Source organism: Pseudophryne corroboree, chromosome 12 (genome assembly GCF_028390025.1).
Source record: "Pseudophryne corroboree isolate aPseCor3 chromosome 12, aPseCor3.hap2, whole genome shotgun sequence".
Lineage (NCBI taxonomy): Eukaryota > Metazoa > Chordata > Amphibia > Anura > Myobatrachidae > Pseudophryne > Pseudophryne corroboree.
The window spans coordinates 7,264,148-7,282,706 of NC_086455.1; the positions used below are offsets into that span (position 1 = coordinate 7,264,148).

Here is an 18,559-nt window from a genome sequence, read left to right on the forward strand (position 1 = left end):
TTCCTTTAATACGATTACCTGAGCCAGGGCAGTCAGACTTAATCCCCTGCTGTAATGACTTAGTCCCCTGCTGTATTGTCCTCTCTGTATTGTATTGCAGCTGAGAACAATAGATGAGAGGCTTATGCTAATAAGCCTTGGTGCACCTGGGTGCAGAAGAGAAGGCTATATGAGCATGGCTCCATCTGTACCCTGCAATGCGGACTAAGTCTATGTGATTGATGAGCTTTGAAAGGTGTCTGTTAATGAAAAATGTACACACTGTATATGTCTTGTATATCGTAGTGCAGGGTAGGTTGCGCTGTGTAGCTCTGTCCTTGGTTGTCAGGACAGCATTATTCCCGCAGAGATTTACTGGTTGTTCACCGCATTGTGTCATGTTTCTAGGAAAGTCCATCCCGCACTCAGAGGGGCTGATTCTGCGTCTGGCCGCGGCAGCCTGCTGCCTACATTATGGTAATGTAAGAATCCGCCTTTGTATAGTGACAGTCTGTGCAGAACCCCGCCCACTGTCCTTATGCCCCCTGCTGTTTATTATTGGTATCCTTGTGACGGGGAGAAAGGCTGGGTACACACTTGACGATGTGCAGCCGATAGATTGGACGGTATGTCGTTCACATCGTCAGGTATGTATGCACTATGGGGGAAATTCAGACCTGATCGCAGCAGCAAATTTGTTAGCAGTTGGGCAAAACCATGTGCAGTGCAGGGGGGGCAGATGTAACATGTGCAGAGAGAATTAGATTTGGGTGGGATGTGTTTAAACTGAAAACTAAATTGCAGTGTAAAAATAAAGCAGCCAGTAATAAACCACCCAAATCTAACTCTCTCTGCACATGTTACATCTGCCCCACCTGCAGTGCACATGGTTTTGCCCAACTGCTAACAAATTTGCTGCTGTTAATGATTTCATGCTGCCGCATGTAGCACAGCGCGGCCGACCTAAAAGAGTTCTGAGTGCTCACACAGATTTCTCCCGAAACTGCCCATTTTATGGATAGTGTGGACCGCTGGCGAATAGATCAGTCTATACGCACTAGCAATCTCCATCCCTGTGCGGACGCCTGATCTCTATCTTTGCTGCAATCTGTGAGATCCGTGCGCATGGCGACTTGCATGTAAATAAGCCCCAGAGTGGCAGAGTCTGGTTTAGTAAACGTGTCCTGCCATGTAGGGTATATAACAGAAAGGTGGGGGTAAAGGGGTTATATTCAGAGCATGGAAGGGCTTGCAGTGGCCAGTCTCGGCCCTCACAGCTGTTAGGGTGTGCCTGCCCCCCCCCCCACCCTTATCCTGGCTCAGCGCACTGGCCTGCTCCCCTGCTGTGGGATACCCCTTCCTCTTAATGTGGTGCAGAAAAGCAGATTGGGGGAACTCCAGCTGCGGTAAGGAGGGCAGCAGCTGCCCCCCTCCTTTGGGAATAAGGAGAAGGTGCCCACCCCTTAACGCCGGGGCTGGTGGGAACGGGATAGCGGGCTGGCAGCAGACAATCATGACACACAATGCACGGCTATATATAACAAAGTGCCAGCTGTGTGTGATTAGTCATAGGCTGGAGCTATGTGTTCATACGTCACGTGTCCCGCACCTGTCCAGCATGGAGAACAGGCTGGGGCCGCGGTGTCGCCGGGGGGGCCCTCCGAGGGGTCGGGATGTCAAAGGAAAGGCAGGATAGGAATACTTCTGGGCAAAGGTTCCCAAATGTGGTCCTCAAGGCACCCCAATGGGCCAGGTTTTAGGTATATCCATGGTTTAGCGCAGATGGTCAAATCAAATGGACTGAGGTGCTAATTAAGTCACCTGTGGTTAAGCATGGATAGACTTAAAGCCTGGACTGTAAGGCCGCGTTTGGAAACCTCTATTGTCTGAGGATCATGTACCTGCATCAGTTGGAGGAGGGTAAATTAGCGAGTCACATGTTTCACTTTAGGCAAATCGCCAGGCAGCAGAGACGCCACTCGTCGCCATGAAGGTGATTATTATGCTGAATGCTTCAATGTTAAATATTGAATATTTTAAACATAATAATTCCCATTAGCTCATTATAATTGTCAGGGGCAGGTCCCGTATGGGATTCCCGGGCACATACTGCTACCAGCATAGACTGTGACAGCCCGGTTACACTACAGCAGGGAAACCCCCAGCGCGGGGTCCTCCGGTGATAATAACACACAGCAACATGTGGCTGCATTCCATACAGGAAATTGCTGGCCCCCTGCCCTGGGGAAACCAGCCCCACGCTGACAGCACCAGGGATTCGTCAAACACTCCTGCGGCGCGTGGTCTCTAGCCTGGTCTGACAGCACTCTAAACCATCCTGTGAACATTGATTTAATCAGCAAAGCTGTACGGCTGTGTAAGTCAGTGCTAATGTTACATCACTGGCAGTTATAGGACATGTACAGGACAGCGAGGAGCAGGAACTATAGAACAGGTACAGGACAGCGAGGAGCAGGAACTATAGGACGGGTACAGGACAGCGAGGAGCAGGAACTATAGAACAGGTACAGGACAGCGAGGAGCAGGAACTATAGGACGGGTACAGGACAGCGAGGAGCAGGAACTATAGAACAGGTACAGGACAGCGAGGAGCAGGAACTGTAGGACGGGTACTGGACAGCGAGGAGCAGGAACTATAGGACGGGTACAGGACAGCGAGGAGCAGGAACTATAGGACAGGTACAGGACAGCGAGGAGCAGGAACTACAGGACAGGTACAGGACAGTGAGGAGCAGGAACTATAGGACGGGTACAGGACAGCGAGGAGCAGGAACTATAGGACAGGTACAGGACAGCGAGGAGCAGGAACTATAGGACAGGTACAGGACAGCGAGGAGCAGGAACTATAGGACGGGTACAGGACAGCGAGGAGCAGGAACTATAGGACGGGTACAGGACAGCGAGGAGCAGGAACTATAGGACGGGTACAGGACAGCGAGGAGCAGGAACTGTAGGATGGGTACAGGACAGCGAGGAGCAGGAACTATAGGACGGGTACAGGACAGCGAGGAGCAGGAACTATAGGACAGGTACAGGACAGCGAGGAGCAGGAACTATAGGACGGGTACAGGACAGCGAGGAGCAGGAACTATAGGACAGGTACAGGACAGCGAGGAGCAGGAACTATAGGACAGGTACAGGACAGCGAGGAGCAGGAACTATAGGACGGGTACAGGACAGCGAGGAGCAGGAACTATAGGACAGGTACAGGACAGCGAGGAGCAGGAACTATAGGACGGGTACAGGACAGCGAGGAGCAGGAACTATAGGACGGGTACAGGACAGCGAGGAGCAGGAACTATAGGACGGGTACAGGACAGCGAAGAGCAGGAACTATAGGACAGGTACAGGACAGCGAGGAGCAGGAACTATAGGACAGGTACAGGACAGCGAGGAGCAGGAACTATAGGACGGGTGCAGGACAGCGAGGAGCAGGAACTATAGGACGGGTACAGGACAGCGAGGAGCAGGAACTATAGAACAGGTACAGGACAGCGAGGAGCAGGAACTATAGGACAGGTACAGGACAGCGAGGAGCAGGAACTATAGAACAGGTACAGGACAGCGAGGAGCAGGAACTATAGAACAGGTACAGGACAGCGAGGAGCAGGAACTATAGGACAGGTACAGGACAGCGAGGAGCAGGAACTATAGGACAGGTACAGGACAGCGAGGAGCAGGAACTATAGGACGGGTACAGGACAGCGAGGAGCAGGAACTATAGGACAGGTACAGGACAGCGAGGAGCAGGAACTATAGGACGGGTACAGGACAGCGAGGAGCAGGAACTACAGGACAGGTACAGGACAGCGAGGAGCAGGAACTATAGGACGGGTACAGGACAGCGAGGAGCAGGAACTATAGGACAGGTACAGGACAGCGAGGAGCAGGAACTATAGGACAGGTACAGGACAGCGAGGAGCAGGAACTATAGGACGGGTGCAGGACAGCGAGGAGCAGGAACTATAGGACGGGTCAGGACAGCGAGGAGCAGGAACTATAGGACGGGTACAGGACAGCGAGGAGCAGGAACTATAGGACAGGTACAGTACAGGGAGGAGCAGGAACTATAGGACAGGACAGCGAGGAGCAGGAACTATAGGACAGGTACAGGACAGCGAGGAGCAGGAATTATAGGACAGGTACAGTACAGGGAGGAGCAGGAACTATAGGACAGGACAGCGAGGAGCAGGAACTATAGGACAGGTACAGGACAGCGAGGAGCAGGAACTATAGAACAGGTACAGGACAGCGAGGAGCAGGAACTATAGGACAGGTACAGGACAGCGAGGAGCAGGAACTATAGGACAGGTACAGGACAGCGAGGAGCAGGAACTATAGGACGGGTACAGGACAGGGAGGAGCAGGAACTATAGGACAGGTACAGGACAGCGAGGAGCAGGAACTATAGGACAGGTACAGTACAGGGAGGAGCAGGAACTATAGGACGGGTACAGGACAGCGAGGAGCAGGAACTATAGGACGGGTACAGGACAGCGAGGAGCAGGAACTATAGGACAGGTACAGGACAGCGAGGAGCAGGAACTATAGGACAGGTACAGTACAGGGAGGAGCAGGAACTATAGGACAGGACAGCGAGGAGCAGGAAATATAGGACAGGTACAGGACAGCGAGGAGCAGGAACTATAGGACAGGTACAGGACAGCGAGGAGCAGGAACTATAGGACAGGACAGCGAGGAGCAGGAACTATAGGACAGGTACAGGACAGCGAGGAGCAGGAACTATAGAACAGGTACAGGACAGCGAGGAGCAGGAACTATAGGACAGGTACAGGACAGCGAGGAGCAGGAACTATAGAACAGGTACAGGACAGCGAGGAGCAGGAACTATAGGACGGGTACAGGACAGCGAGGAGCAGGAACTATAGGACAGGTACAGGACAGCGAGGAGCAGGAACTATAGGACGGGTACAGGACAGCGAGGAGCAGGAACTATAGGACAGGTACAGGACAGCGAGGAGCAGGAACTATAGGACGGGTACAGGACAGCGAGGAGCAGGAACTATAGGACAGGTACAGGACAGCGAGGAGCAGGAACTATAGGACGGGTACAGGACAGCGAGGAGCAGGAACTATAGGACAGGTACAGGACAGCGAGGAGCAGGAACTATAGGACGGGTACAGGACAGCGAGGAGCAGGAACTATAGGACGGGTGCAGGACAGCGAGGAGCAGGAACTATAGGACGGGTCAGGACAGCGAGGAGCAGGAACTATAGGACGGGTACAGGACAGCGAGGAGCAGGAACTATAGGACAGGTACAGTACAGGGAGGAGCAGGAACTATAGGACAGGACAGCGAGGAGCAGGAACTATAGGACAGGTACAGGACAGCGAGGAGCAGGAACTATAGGACGGGTGCAGGACAGCGAGGAGCAGGAACTATAGGACGGGTGCAGGACAGCGAGGAGCAGGAACTATAGGACGGGTCAGGACAGCGAGGAGCAGGAACTATAGGACGGGTACAGGACAGCGAGGAGCAGGAACTATAGGACAGGTACAGTACAGGGAGGAGCAGGAACTATAGGACAGGACAGCGAGGAGCAGGAACTATAGGACAGGTACAGGACAGCGAGGAGCAGGAATTATAGGACAGGTACAGTACAGGGAGGAGCAGGAACTATAGGACAGGACAGCGAGGAGCAGGAACTATAGGACAGGTACAGGACAGCGAGGAGCAGGAACTATAGAACAGGTACAGGACAGCGAGGAGCAGGAACTATAGGACAGGTACAGGACAGCGAGGAGCAGGAACTATAGGACAGGTACAGGACAGCGAGGAGCAGGAACTATAGGACGGGTACAGGACAGGGAGGAGCAGGAACTATAGGACAGGTACAGGACAGCGAGGAGCAGGAACTATAGGACAGGTACAGTACAGGGAGGAGCAGGAACTATAGGATGGGTACAGGACAGCGAGGAGCAGGAACTATAGGACGGGTACAGGACAGCGAGGAGCAGGAACTATAGGACAGGTACAGGACAGCGAGGAGCAGGAACTATAGGACAGGTACAGTACAGGGAGGAGCAGGAACTATAGGACAGGACAGCGAGGAGCAGGAACTATAGGACAGGTACAGGACAGCGAGGAGCAGGAACTATAGGACAGGTACAGGACAGCGAGGAGCAGGAACTATAGGACAGGACAGCGAGGAGCAGGAACTATAGGACAGGTACAGGACAGCGAGGAGCAGGAACTATAGAACAGGTACAGGACAGCGAGGAGCAGGAACTATAGGACAGGTACAGGACAGCGAGGAGCAGGAACTATAGAACAGGTACAGGACAGCGAGGAGCAGGAACTATAGGACGGGTACAGGACAGCGAGGAGCAGGAACTATAGGACAGGTACAGGACAGCGAGGAGCAGGAACTATAGGACAGGTACAGGACAGCGAGGAGCAGGAACTATAGGACGGGTACAGGACAGCGAGGAGCAGGAACTATAGGACAGGTACAGGACAGCGAGGAGCAGGAACTATAGGACGGGTACAGGACAGCGAGGAGCAGGAACTATAGGACAGGTACAGGACAGCGAGGAGCAGGAACTATAGGACGGGTACAGGACAGCGAGGAGCAGGAACTATAGGACAGGTACAGGACAGCGAGGAGCAGGAACTATAGGACAGGTACAGGACAGCGAGGAGCAGGAACTATAGGACGGGTGCAGGACAGCGAGGAGCAGGAACTATAGGACGGGTCAGGACAGCGAGGAGCAGGAACTATAGGACGGGTACAGGACAGCGAGGAGCAGGAACTATAGGACAGGTACAGTACAGGGAGGAGCAGGAACTATAGGACAGGACAGCGAGGAGCAGGAACTATAGGACAGGTACAGGACAGCGAGGAGCAGGAACTATAGGACAGGTACAGTACAGGGAGGAGCAGGAACTATAGGACAGGACAGCGAGGAGCAGGAACTATAGGACAGGTACAGGACAGCGAGGAGCAGGAACTATAGAACAGGTACAGGACAGCTAGGAGCAGGAACTATAGGACAGGTACAGGACAGCGAGGAGCAGGAACTATAGGACAGGTACAGGACAGCGAGGAGCAGGAACTATAGGACGGGTACAGGACAGGGAGGAGCAGGAACTATAGGACAGGTACAGGACAGCGAGGAGCAGGAACTATAGGACAGGTACAGTACAGGGAGGAGCAGGAACTATAGGATGGGTACAGGACAGCGAGGAGCAGGAACTATAGGACGGGTACAGGACAGCGAGGAGCAGGAACTATAGGACAGGTACAGGACAGCGAGGAGCAGGAACTATAGGACAGGTACAGTACAGGGAGGAGCAGGAACTATAGGACAGGACAGCGAGGAGCAGGAACTATAGGACAGGTACAGGACAGCGAGGAGCAGGAACTATAGGACAGGTACAGGACAGCGAGGAGCAGGAACTATAGGACAGGACAGCGAGGAGCAGGAACTATAGGACAGGTACAGGACAGCGAGGAGCAGGAACTATAGGACAGGTACAGGACAGCGAGGAGCAGGAACTATAGGACGGGTACAGGACAGCGAGGAGCAGGAACTATAGGACAGGTACAGGACAGGGAGGAGCAGGAACTATAGGATGGGTACAGGACAGCGAGGAGCAGGAACTATAGGACGGGTACAGGACAGCGAGGAGCAGGAACTATAGGACGGGTACAGGACAGGGTGGAGCAGGAACTATAGGATGGGTACAGGACAGCGAGGAGCAGGAACTATAGGACAGGTACAGGACAGCGAGGAGCAGGAACTATAGGACGGGTACAGGACAGCGAGGAGCAGGAACTATAGGACAGGTACAGGACAGCGAGGAGCAGGAACTATAGGACGGGTACAGGACAGCGAGGAGCAGGAACTATAGGACGGGTACAGGACAGCGAGGAGCAGGAACTATAGGACGGGTACAGGACAGGGTGGAGCAGGAACTATAGGATGGGTACAGGACAGCGAGGAGCAGGAACTATAGGACAGGTACAGGACAGCGAGGAGCAGGAACTATAAAACAGGTACAGGACAGCGAGGAGCAGGAACTATAGGACGGGTACAGGACAGCGAGGAGCAGGAACTATAGGACGGGTACAGGACAGGGAGGAGCAGGAACTATAGGATGGGTACAGGACAGCGAGGAGCAGGAACTATAGGACAGGTACAGGACAGCGAGGAGCAGGAACTATAGGACAGGTACAGGACAGCGAGGAGCAGGAACTATAGGACAGGACAGCGAGGAGCAGGAACTATAGGACAGGTACAGGACAGCGAGGAGCAGGAACTATAGGACAGGACAGCGAGGAGCAGGAACTATAGGACAGGTACAGGACAGCGAGGAGCAGGAACTATAGGACAGGTACAGGACAGCGAGGAGCAGGAACTATAAAACAGGTACAGGACAGCGAGGAGCAGGAACTATAGGACGGGTACAGGACAGCGAGGAGCAGGAACTATAGGACTGGTACAGGACAGCGAGGAGCAGGAACTATAGGACGGGTACAGGACAGCGAGGAGCAGGAACTATAGGACGGGTACAGGACAGCGAGGAGCAGGAACTATAGGACGGGTACAGGACAGCGAGGAGCAGGAACTATAGGACAGGTACAGGACAGCGTGGAGCAGGAACTATAGGACGGGTACAGGACAGCGAGGAGCAGGAACTATAGGACGGGTACAGGACAGGGAGGAGCAGGAACTATAGGACAGGTACAGGACAGCGAGGAGCAGGAACTATAGGATGGGTACAGGACAGGGAGGATCAGGAACTATAGGACAGGTACAGGACAGCGAGGAGCAGGAACTATAGGACGGTTACAGGACAGCGAGGAGCAGGAACTATAGGACGGGTACAGGACAGGGAGGAGCAGGAACTATAGAACAGGAACAGGACAGCGAGGAGCAGGAACTATAGAACAGGTACAGGACAGCGAGGAGCAGGAACTATAGGACGGGTACAGGACAGCGAGGAGCAGGAACTATAGGACAGGTACAGGACAGCGAGGAGCAGGAACTATAGGACAGGTACAGGACAGCGAGGAGCAGGAACTATAGAAGAGGTACAGGACAGCGAGGAGCAGGAACTATAGGACAGGTACAGGACAGCGAGGAGCAGGAACTATAGGACAGGTACAGGACAGCGAGGAGCAGGAACTATAGGACAGGTACAGGACAGCGAAGAGCAGGAACTATAGGACAGGTACAGGACAGCGAGGAGCAGGAACTATAGGACAGGTACAGGACAGCGAGGAGCAGGAACTACAGGACAGGTACAGGACAGCGAGGAGCAGGAACTACAGGACAGGTACAGGACAGCGAGGAGCAGGAACTACAGGACAGGTACAGGACAGCGAGGAGCAGGAACTACAGGACAGGTACAGGACAGCGAGGAGCAGGAACTATAGGACAGGTACAGGACAGCGAGGAGCAGGAACTATAGGACGGGTACAGGACAGCGAGGAGCAGGAACTATAGGACAGGTACAGGACAGCGAGGAGCAGGAACTACAGGACAGGTACAGGACAGCGAGGAGCAGGAACTACAGGACAGGTACAGGACAGCGAGGAGCAGGAACTATAGGACAGGTACAGGACAGGGAGGAGCAGGAACTACAGGACGGGTACAGGACAGCGAGGAGCAGGAACTACAGGACAGGTACAGGACAGGGAGGAGCAGGAACTACAGGACAGGTACAGGACATAGGATGTTGGGTTATATGGAAGAGTCACCTACCTGCACCTCTCGCGCATGATAAGCGATGATCAGTCCCAGCAGAATGATTGATGATAGGCTTATAAGGCATTTCAGGGCCAGAGAAAACATTGAGTCCTGAAAAGGGAAAAGAAGAGTGAGGATAAATGTGAAATGATTACACCACCCCCCTCCCCCTCCCCCCACCCCTGAGATCATGTGTTATGTGTTCCTCTGGTAATGAGGTGATAATCTAAAGTGCACATGACAGCTATCTCTATGACCTGAGTGTGAATATCTGTCCCAGTAATTGCCGGGTATAAGGTCCCCTGGAGCCACCTCTGAGCTCACTGTCTACTCTGCAGATCCCCCCCGCTCCCCCAATTAGAGAGCATCAGGGGCGGGGGAACCCCGGTCATTGCTTTGTGCTGACTGTAGATGATATTTGGGGACAGGACACAGAGAGTGATTTATAGCAGCGGTGTCATTGTCTTTTAGTCTGATTATCTTTCCCAGTGCATAAACAGTATGACAACAAGAAAAAGGTGATTTACAGCACAGAGCATTACAGGACATGGACGAGATTTATAAACGTCACTGCAGCAGCGGTCATAGGCCCTCATTCCGAGTTGATCGCACGCTGCCACATTTTGCTGCCCGTGTGATCAACTAGACGCCGCCTATGGGGGAGTGGATTTTAGCATAGCAGGACTGCGATCGCTTGTGCACCCCTGCTATGCTAAAAAACCTTTGTGCAGAATTAGACCATGGTCAGACCTACTTATCCTATGCGATCACTTCAGCGTTGCAGGTCCCAGAATTGACGTCAGACATTCGCCCTCCAAACGCCTCGACACGCCTGCGTTCGGATCTCCACGCCCCAAAAACGGTGAGTTGCCGCCCGGATCTGCCTTCCTCCTGTCAATCTTCTTGCGGTCGCCACTGCAACCGCTTTGTTGGAGGCGTCACTGCCCGGCGACGGGCAAGACACACCTGCGCAATGCAGCCGCTGCTCATGCGCAGTTCCGACCCGATCGCATGGCTGCGAAGAAGCGCATGACCCCCACAGTACCCAAATAAGCAGTGGTGTGGCCCAGTGGCGTCATTTCGCCTGGTGACACCCGGTGCAGCGCTGGGAAGTTGTTGCGCGTGAGGGGGGTGTGGCTTTGGACTTCAAAACCATGCCCCCTACTGTGTGTGACATCTTGGGGGCATGACTGAGTATAACACCCCCATTTTCATCACACTGGGGTGTTGCCCTGCACTCCGGGAGCTGGTGGGCTGCCCCCGTCCTCTACCTGCACAGCTGATGGTCCACATCACCCTACACCACTGCACGGTGAGGGGGTGACACCAAAATAGCAGAGCAGCTCAGACCCTCAGAAGGTGTCACCCGGTGCACCCCGCACACCCCTAGCGACACCCCTGGAGCTGACGATCCTATATGTTAGGTGCTGCTGTCGGCAGTTTGAGAGGAGGATGATGGTATAAGTGAGGAAAGGGAATGCACATTAAGGGAGAGGGCCCTGCTCGTGAGAGCTTACAACCTAAAGCCTTGGTACTCACCTTTGTTATCACTTTGCTCATTGGGCAAACGCTCTGAATCATCCGAGTACTGTGGGGGTCATTCAGACCCGATCACATGCTGCATTTTTTCACAGCTGTGCGATCAGGTCTGAACTGCGCATGCGTGTGATCTACAAGTGCGCAGGCACGTCGCCCGCCGGTGACGCCCGTCGCCGGGCAGCGACGAATCTAACGAAGAAAGCGATCGCACCGGCGATCACAAGAAAATTGACAGGCAGAAGACGTTAATGGGCGGCAACTTAACGTTTTCTGGGAGTGTCCAGAAAAACGCAGGCGTGCCCAACCTTTCTCCAGGAGGGTCCCTGACGTCACCACATGTCCGGATCGTCACAGCGGCTGACTAAGTCCTCAGCTGCGCAGAAACTGCAGCTCACTGCACAGCCAATCGCACCCCTGCACAGCGTTTACCTCCTCCCCTGTAGGCGGCGATTACCTGGTCGCAGCACTGCAAAAAATTGCTTGCGTGCGACCAGGTCTGAATTATGCGCTGTGTGCCTAGCTTGACCCCGTGCAAGTTCCCTACACCCGTTGCTAGAAATAGCTCCATGTATACAGGCGTCTATGGGATTGGAAGGTCAGGACGATAAATATTATATACCACATAAGATGCGACTTCCCATTCCTGACCGTGCAGTAGTGTTATAAGCTGGTTATCGGCTAACATTCCTGCAACGGTCCTGCATACACATCTGTACAATCGTCAGGCTGAACAGCCGATATCAGAGTAATGGGCCATGGATTGTATAGGTGTGCACCCAGCTAAAAGCACGTGAGACAGTAACCTGACACACTCCATGTAAGAGATATTTTATATATACATACATACATACATACATACATACATACATACAGTACTGTGCAAATGTTTTAGGCAGGTGTGGAAAAATTGCTGCAAAGTAAGAATGCTTTAAAAAACAGAAGTGTTAATAGTTTCTTATTAACAAAATACAAAGCGAATGAACAGAAGAGAAATCTAAATCAAATCAGTATTTGGTGTGACCAGCCTTTCCCTTCAAACAGCTTTAATTCTTCTAGGTACACTTGCACACAGTTTTTGAAGGAACTCGGCAGGGAGGTTGTTCCAAACATGTTGGAGAAGTAACCGCTGATCTTCTGGTAAGACACGCAGTAGCTGTAAGATCAGTATCCTAGCAGGCACGCAGATGGTGCAGAGCAGACTGTCCTTCCCTCAGTCCCCTGTACAGCTCACATATCAGCCGACCCATGATATGACCCCAATGATCTGACGCCTCTGCACACACCAGAGACCTGGCCAGGAGATTACACTTTATTAACCCCCTGGAAGAGCGCTATAAATCTCAGCATCACGTCCCTTTATCCAGGCGTACACTGGTCTTTCACAGTTATTACACCTTCCATGTTAGTAATTAGTCATTACTGCTGCATTCTATAGAGTGTAAGCTTGCGAGCAGGGCCTTCCTACCTCTGTCTGTCTGTTTTTACCCAGTTTTGTTCTATTACTGTTGTTCTAATTGTAAAGCGCAACGGAATATGCTGCGCTATATAAGAAACTGTTAATAATAATAATAATAATAATCCAGCTGAAATCGCCTCATCACAGGAAGTGGTATCCCCACTTGTGATTAGCGATGACCATCAGCCATCAGTACCTAGCCAACATCGATGGTTTGCTACAGATAGTCAGTTGGATTGCCAGCGATGTCTATCAAAAGTCTCTTTCTTGGGGAGGGGGGGGGGGGGGAGTCGCACAACCCTATGTGCTGCCCACCCGTAGAATATCCTAAAACCGTGCCCTCCCCCAATTGGGTCTTCGTAGTCTCGTTCCGTCACTAGTGGCACCCATCAAGGGGCAGTATCAATTCAAAGTATCGATGACGCATTGAATGGAGACCATTAATTGTTAACCACACAATGACCATCCTTAGCGTTGATCATTGATGCACATGATTGGGGTGGTTAAGACACCGTCCAACATGAGCCCTTCCACCAGGTGCACAACGCTCTGCCCTTGGATTTCCCACTTAGTTTATACTTACCGTCACGTGGTAAAAACAGCCTAGTCATCACCAGGTGACTGCAATCACTATGTAAGAGAGAAGCCCAGGGGCAGAGCATTGGGTACTTGGTGTGTAAGTGGGTAGACCAGGGGCAGAGCATTGGGTACCTGGTGTGTAAGAGAGAAGCCCAGGGGCAGAGCATTGGGTACATGGTGTGTAAGTGGGTAGACCAGGGGTAGAGCATTGGGTACCTGGTGTGTAAGAGAGAAGCCCAGGGGCAGAGAATCGGGTACCTGGTGTGTAAGAGAGAAGCCCAGGGGCAGAGCATTGGGTACCTGGTGTGTAAGAGAGAAGCCCAGGGGCAGAGCATCGGGTACCTGTTGTGTAAGTCGGTAGACTAGGGGCAGAGCATTGGGTACATGGTATGTAAGTGGGTAGATCAGGAGCAGAGCATTGGGTGCCTGTTGTGTAAGTGGGTAGACCAGGGGCAGAGCATTGGGTACCTGGTGTGTAAGTGGGTTGATCAGGAGCAGAGCATTGGGTGCCTGGTGTGTAAGTGCGTAGACCAGGGGCAGAGCATTGGGTACCTGGTGTGTAAGTGGGTAGATCAGGAGCAGAGCATTGGGTGCCTGGTGTGTAAGTGGGTAGACCAGGGGCCGAGCATCGGGTACCTGGTGTGTAAGTGGGTAGACCAGGGGTCGAGCATCGGGTACCTGGTGTGTAAGTGGGTAGACCAGGGGCAGAGCATTGGGTACCTGGTGTGTAAGTGGGTAGATCAGGAGCAGAGCATTGGGTGCCTGGTGTGTAAGTGGGTAGACCAGGGGCCGAGCATCGGGTACCTGGTGTGTAAGTGGGTAGACCAGGGGTCGAGCATCGGGTACCTGGTGTGTAAGTGGGTAGACCAGGGGCAGAGCATTAGGTACGTGGTGTGTAAGTGGGTAGACCAGGAGCAGAACATTGGGGGTTATTTAGAGATGAACGCAAAATTGCTGCATACGCATCCAGATCTGCGTTCATCTCCTCACATGCTGGGGTCCCGCCTAGCACAGGGCAAGGCCACCCAGCACGTGTGAGACCACCTTCCCATGCGTCCGTAATTAGATTGCAGACTCCTCGGAACTTAAGGTTGACCCCTGGCAGTGCAGCCTGTCAGGCGGTCAGTGGACATTTTTGTTGTCGGAGGGGCAGCGTGTGATGTCATGCAGCCACCCTGAAAAAATGCTCCCGATACTCCCCTGTTCGGCGGCTACTATGTGGCAAGCCAGTTGCCTGTACGGGTAATACAGAGATAAATGGCTTCTAGTGGTTACAGTGACGTTATAACGCCGTGCTGAAATTAAAGAATGGATTTTCTCAACCTCAGGTGCAGGAGAAGAGAGAATTGCCCATAAATCAGGCAGCCAGCGGCAATGAGCAGCGAACGCAAATGTAATATAAAGTGACTGAGCACAGGTGAGGAGACAGTTCTAGCAAAAGGACTCCAACAACATGGCTGATTCCAGGAGGCACAGCTGACATGACAGTGTTGGCGGCGGAGGGAGGGTTGATGGGACCAGTAAGACACCTGGAAATGATAACATGGGAAATGTTTGTATTAGGGATGGCCATTAGAAGGTAACAAAATCTATGGTGATGGTCACTCAGCGCGTATGCGCAGCCGATCCTGGATGTTGGCCCATGCGCAAAGATGGAGCTCTACTGCCGGTACTCCTTCCTGCTGTCTCCTAGACATTCCAAGAGTGTAGGCAAGTATGCCCAGGAGAGAGTGAAGAACAGGGTGTTTGGTGGTGCATTAAAACAGCCTTTAGGTGGCGCTACAGGATGTTGTGGACTGTGGATAATGTAGAGAGGTGGAGTGGAGACTGGGGAATAGTTTATGTGCAGCAGGCTCTTACCCACTGATCCATCTGGGGTCACGTAAGACCGCACCGCAGGTAGCAGCAGGTAAATGGGGACACTGGGAGCGAGGCGGGGTACAGTTCTCCCACTCTAAATGAGACGTGAGAAGGAGCAAGTAATTACAATGCCCGGCCCGCCCTCGCTGGCACGAGCTCTGCCCATTGCCATGGTGTTATGCCAGCACTGCCATTAAGAGCCCAAAGTTCTCTCCCACGGAGTCATGGCATAAAAATGGTCGTAATTAATCGTAATTAAACGGTTGCTTCCTTCCGAGTGACAGTGTTCTCCTGGCTGCCTGCACCCTTTCCTGGCTCCCCGGGACACTCATCTCTGCTGCTCCTGGATAAAGTGGCTGTAAATAAATAGATAAAATGTCTGTTTTGTTTAGCGCTGGAGATTTAGGGCTTCAGCCATTCTGAGGACGCAGCTCCTTCCCGGTATCAACCTGTGCTGCTTGTTCTCCTGCAGATCCCAGTGTGTCACATACACCCGGCCCTGCTTAATTACCCTTGTAATACTGGGAAATATATTTTTTTTTTAACTTGGAATAGGCCCATCTACTGCCTCTTGTATGTGAATTATTGGTGTATTGGCCTCAATTGGGGCCTGTTGCTACTGAGGGGCGCTGAGGACACAGCCAAAACATGTTCAAAATTAGAAATCTGCTCCAAGATCAGCGACCTAACAATGGCCCTCATTCCGAGTTGTTCGCTCGCAAGGCGAATGTAGCAGAGTTACACACGCTAAGCCGCCGCCTACTGGGAGTGAATCTTAGCTTCTTAAAATTGCGACCGACGTACGCGCAATATTGCGATTACAAACGAGTTAGCAGTTTCAGAGTAGCTCCAGACTTACTCTGCCTGTGCGATCATTTCAGTGCTTGTCGTTCCTGGTTGACGTCACAAACACACCCAGCGTTCGCCCAGGCACTCCCACCGTTTCCCCGGCCACTCCTGCGTTTTTTCCGGAAACGGTAGCGTTTTCAGCCACACGCCCCTGAAACGCCGTGTATCCGCCCAGTAACACCCATTTCCTGTCAATCACATTACGATCGCCGGAGCGAAGAAAAAGCCGTGAGTAAAAATACTTTCTTCATAGTAAAGTTACTTGGCGCAGTCGCAGTGCGAACATTGCGCATGCGTACTAAGCGGATTTTCACTGCGATGCGATGAAAAATACCGAGCGAACAACTCGGAATGAGGGCCAATGGCCCTCATTCCGAGTTGTTCGCTCGCAAGCTGCTTTTAGCAGCATTGCACACGCTAAGCCGCCGCCTACTGGGAGTGAATCTTAGCATAGTAAAATTGCGAACGAAAGATTAGCAAAATTGCGAATAGACACTTCTTAGCAGTTTCTGAGTAGCTCCAGACTTTCTCGGCATCTGCGATCAGTTCAGTCAGTTTCGTTCCTGGTTTGACGTCACAAACACACCCAGCGTTCGCCCAGACACTCCCCCGTTTCTCCAGCCACTCCCGCGTTTTTCCCAGAAACGGCAGCGTTTTTTCACACACACCCATAAAACGGCCAGTTTCCGCCCAGAAACACCCACTTCCTGTCAATCACATTACGATCACCAGAACGAAGAGAAACCCTCGTAATGCCGTGAGTAAATTACCAAACTTCTTAGCAAATTTACTTGTCGCAGTGCGAACATTGCGCATACGCAATTAGCGGAAAATCGCTGCGATGCGAAGAAAATTACAGAGCGAACAACTCGGAATGAGGGCCAATATTGGTGCAATAAATGAACCTTAAATCAAAAATATATCATGAGGTTACGCTGGAGAGCGGATTCACAAAACTGACCTTTAAAGGTACAGCTGTCATTCCCGTAAGCGTTTAACACTTCATAATCAGGCCTAGAGTAAATCTTGGGGATAAAAGCATGATCGCCAAGCCTTAAAAGTCACCTATTCCTCTTCTTTGAAAACCCATTAGGCAGTATCAGCCAATAAGCAATGCTTGCCTAATTTCCTGGACGTTCGCGTGACTCCAAAATTTTGGTGCGTTACCCTGGATTCCTGAGAGAGTAACCTACAAATCCAGATGCCGTCCACTTCCCCGAGCATATTTCAGCAATGTACTGTAATGATGCGAAATGCGTCGCTATATTGCCCAAACCCTCAACCTGGAACCACCATTCCCTGCATCTCCCCTTACAGAGGCTCCGAAAAATAGGGCCCGAGGCGAGTAGCAACACTAGTCACATAGTAAAAAATGAGGCAAATATGCAATAAACTAATTTGTATTCATATACTTCTGAAAAATACAGATAATCCTATTCTGGCAAGGGTGGTCATTCCGAGTTAATCGCTAGCTGCATTAATTCGTTGTGCAGCGATGAGGCAAAAAAATGGCATGTGGCGCAATGCGCATGTGCGACGTATTATTACAAAGAACTATGTCATTTCACACAAGTTCTAGCGAAGCTTTTCAGTCGCACTGCTGGCCGCAGAGTGATTGACACGAAGAGGGCGTTTCTGGGTGTCAACTGATTGTTTTCATGGAGGGTTCGTAAAAACGTAGGCGTGGCTGGGCGAACGCAGGGCGTGTTTGTGACGTCAAAACACGAACTGAACAGTCTGAAGTGATCGCAAGCGCTGAGTAGGTTTTGAGCTACTCTGAAACCGCACATAAAAAAATTGCCGCCGCTCTGCGATCCTTTCGTTCGCACTTCTGCTAAGCTAAAATACACTCCCAGTGGGAGGCGGCTTAGCGTTTGCACGGCTGCTAAAAACTGAAAGCGAGCGATCAACTCTGAATGACCCCCAATATGTAAACAAATAGACAAGTGATTACAATTATATTATGCATTAAACACTGGCTTGCGGGTCCCAGCAATGAGTTTGAGACTCGGTCTAGAGTTTCAATCCAAAATTCTACCCCAGCTGCGGGAATGGAAGAGAGAGAGTTTTCCCGGGACCTGGCTGATATTGCAACATAAAATGGGACACAATACACCGCGTTTCCTGACGTTTCCAAAAGGAGACGCCATATCCGTCCAGTCATTCTATCCACATCAATACGCATAGTAGACCAGGCAAAAAGCAAATGACAAATGTATTCCATGCATTGCCCATCTCTGGTAGCAGGATGTTATTATACTATCACGCTGGTGCCAGAATTTGGGGAGATCAGACAAGGTGGCCCATCCACCACGTAGCACATAACGTGGCACTGATTTCATACAGGCAGCTGATGATGCAGCCACTGTGACACCAGCCCGGGCAGATGTGCCCATTCCGTGTCATCCGGTGATTTAGCATTTCCCAGTGTTATTTGGAGACTTTCCAGTCGCTGTAAGGTCAGAAAGGCTTTATTGTACTTATTTAGCCCTCTTATTATATCTCAATGCTGTAACGTTTAGTATGACACCGAGCCGGGAAAGGTCACAGTCAGCCAG

At 51.9% G+C, this 18,559-nt stretch overlaps 1 protein-coding gene across 1 annotated transcript in view; it reads right to left on the reverse strand.

Annotated features, from left to right (window-relative positions):
• KCNN3 (potassium calcium-activated channel subfamily N member 3) overlaps nt 1-18,559 on the reverse strand; it is a 148,358-nt gene that overhangs the window by 91,076 nt on the left and 38,723 nt on the right. Inside the window, exon 2 of the mRNA XM_063946852.1 lies at nt 9,734-9,829. Within this exon, the coding sequence (XP_063802922.1) occupies nt 9,734-9,829 (96 nt within the window). The remainder of the gene's footprint in view (nt 1-9,733; nt 9,830-18,559) is intronic.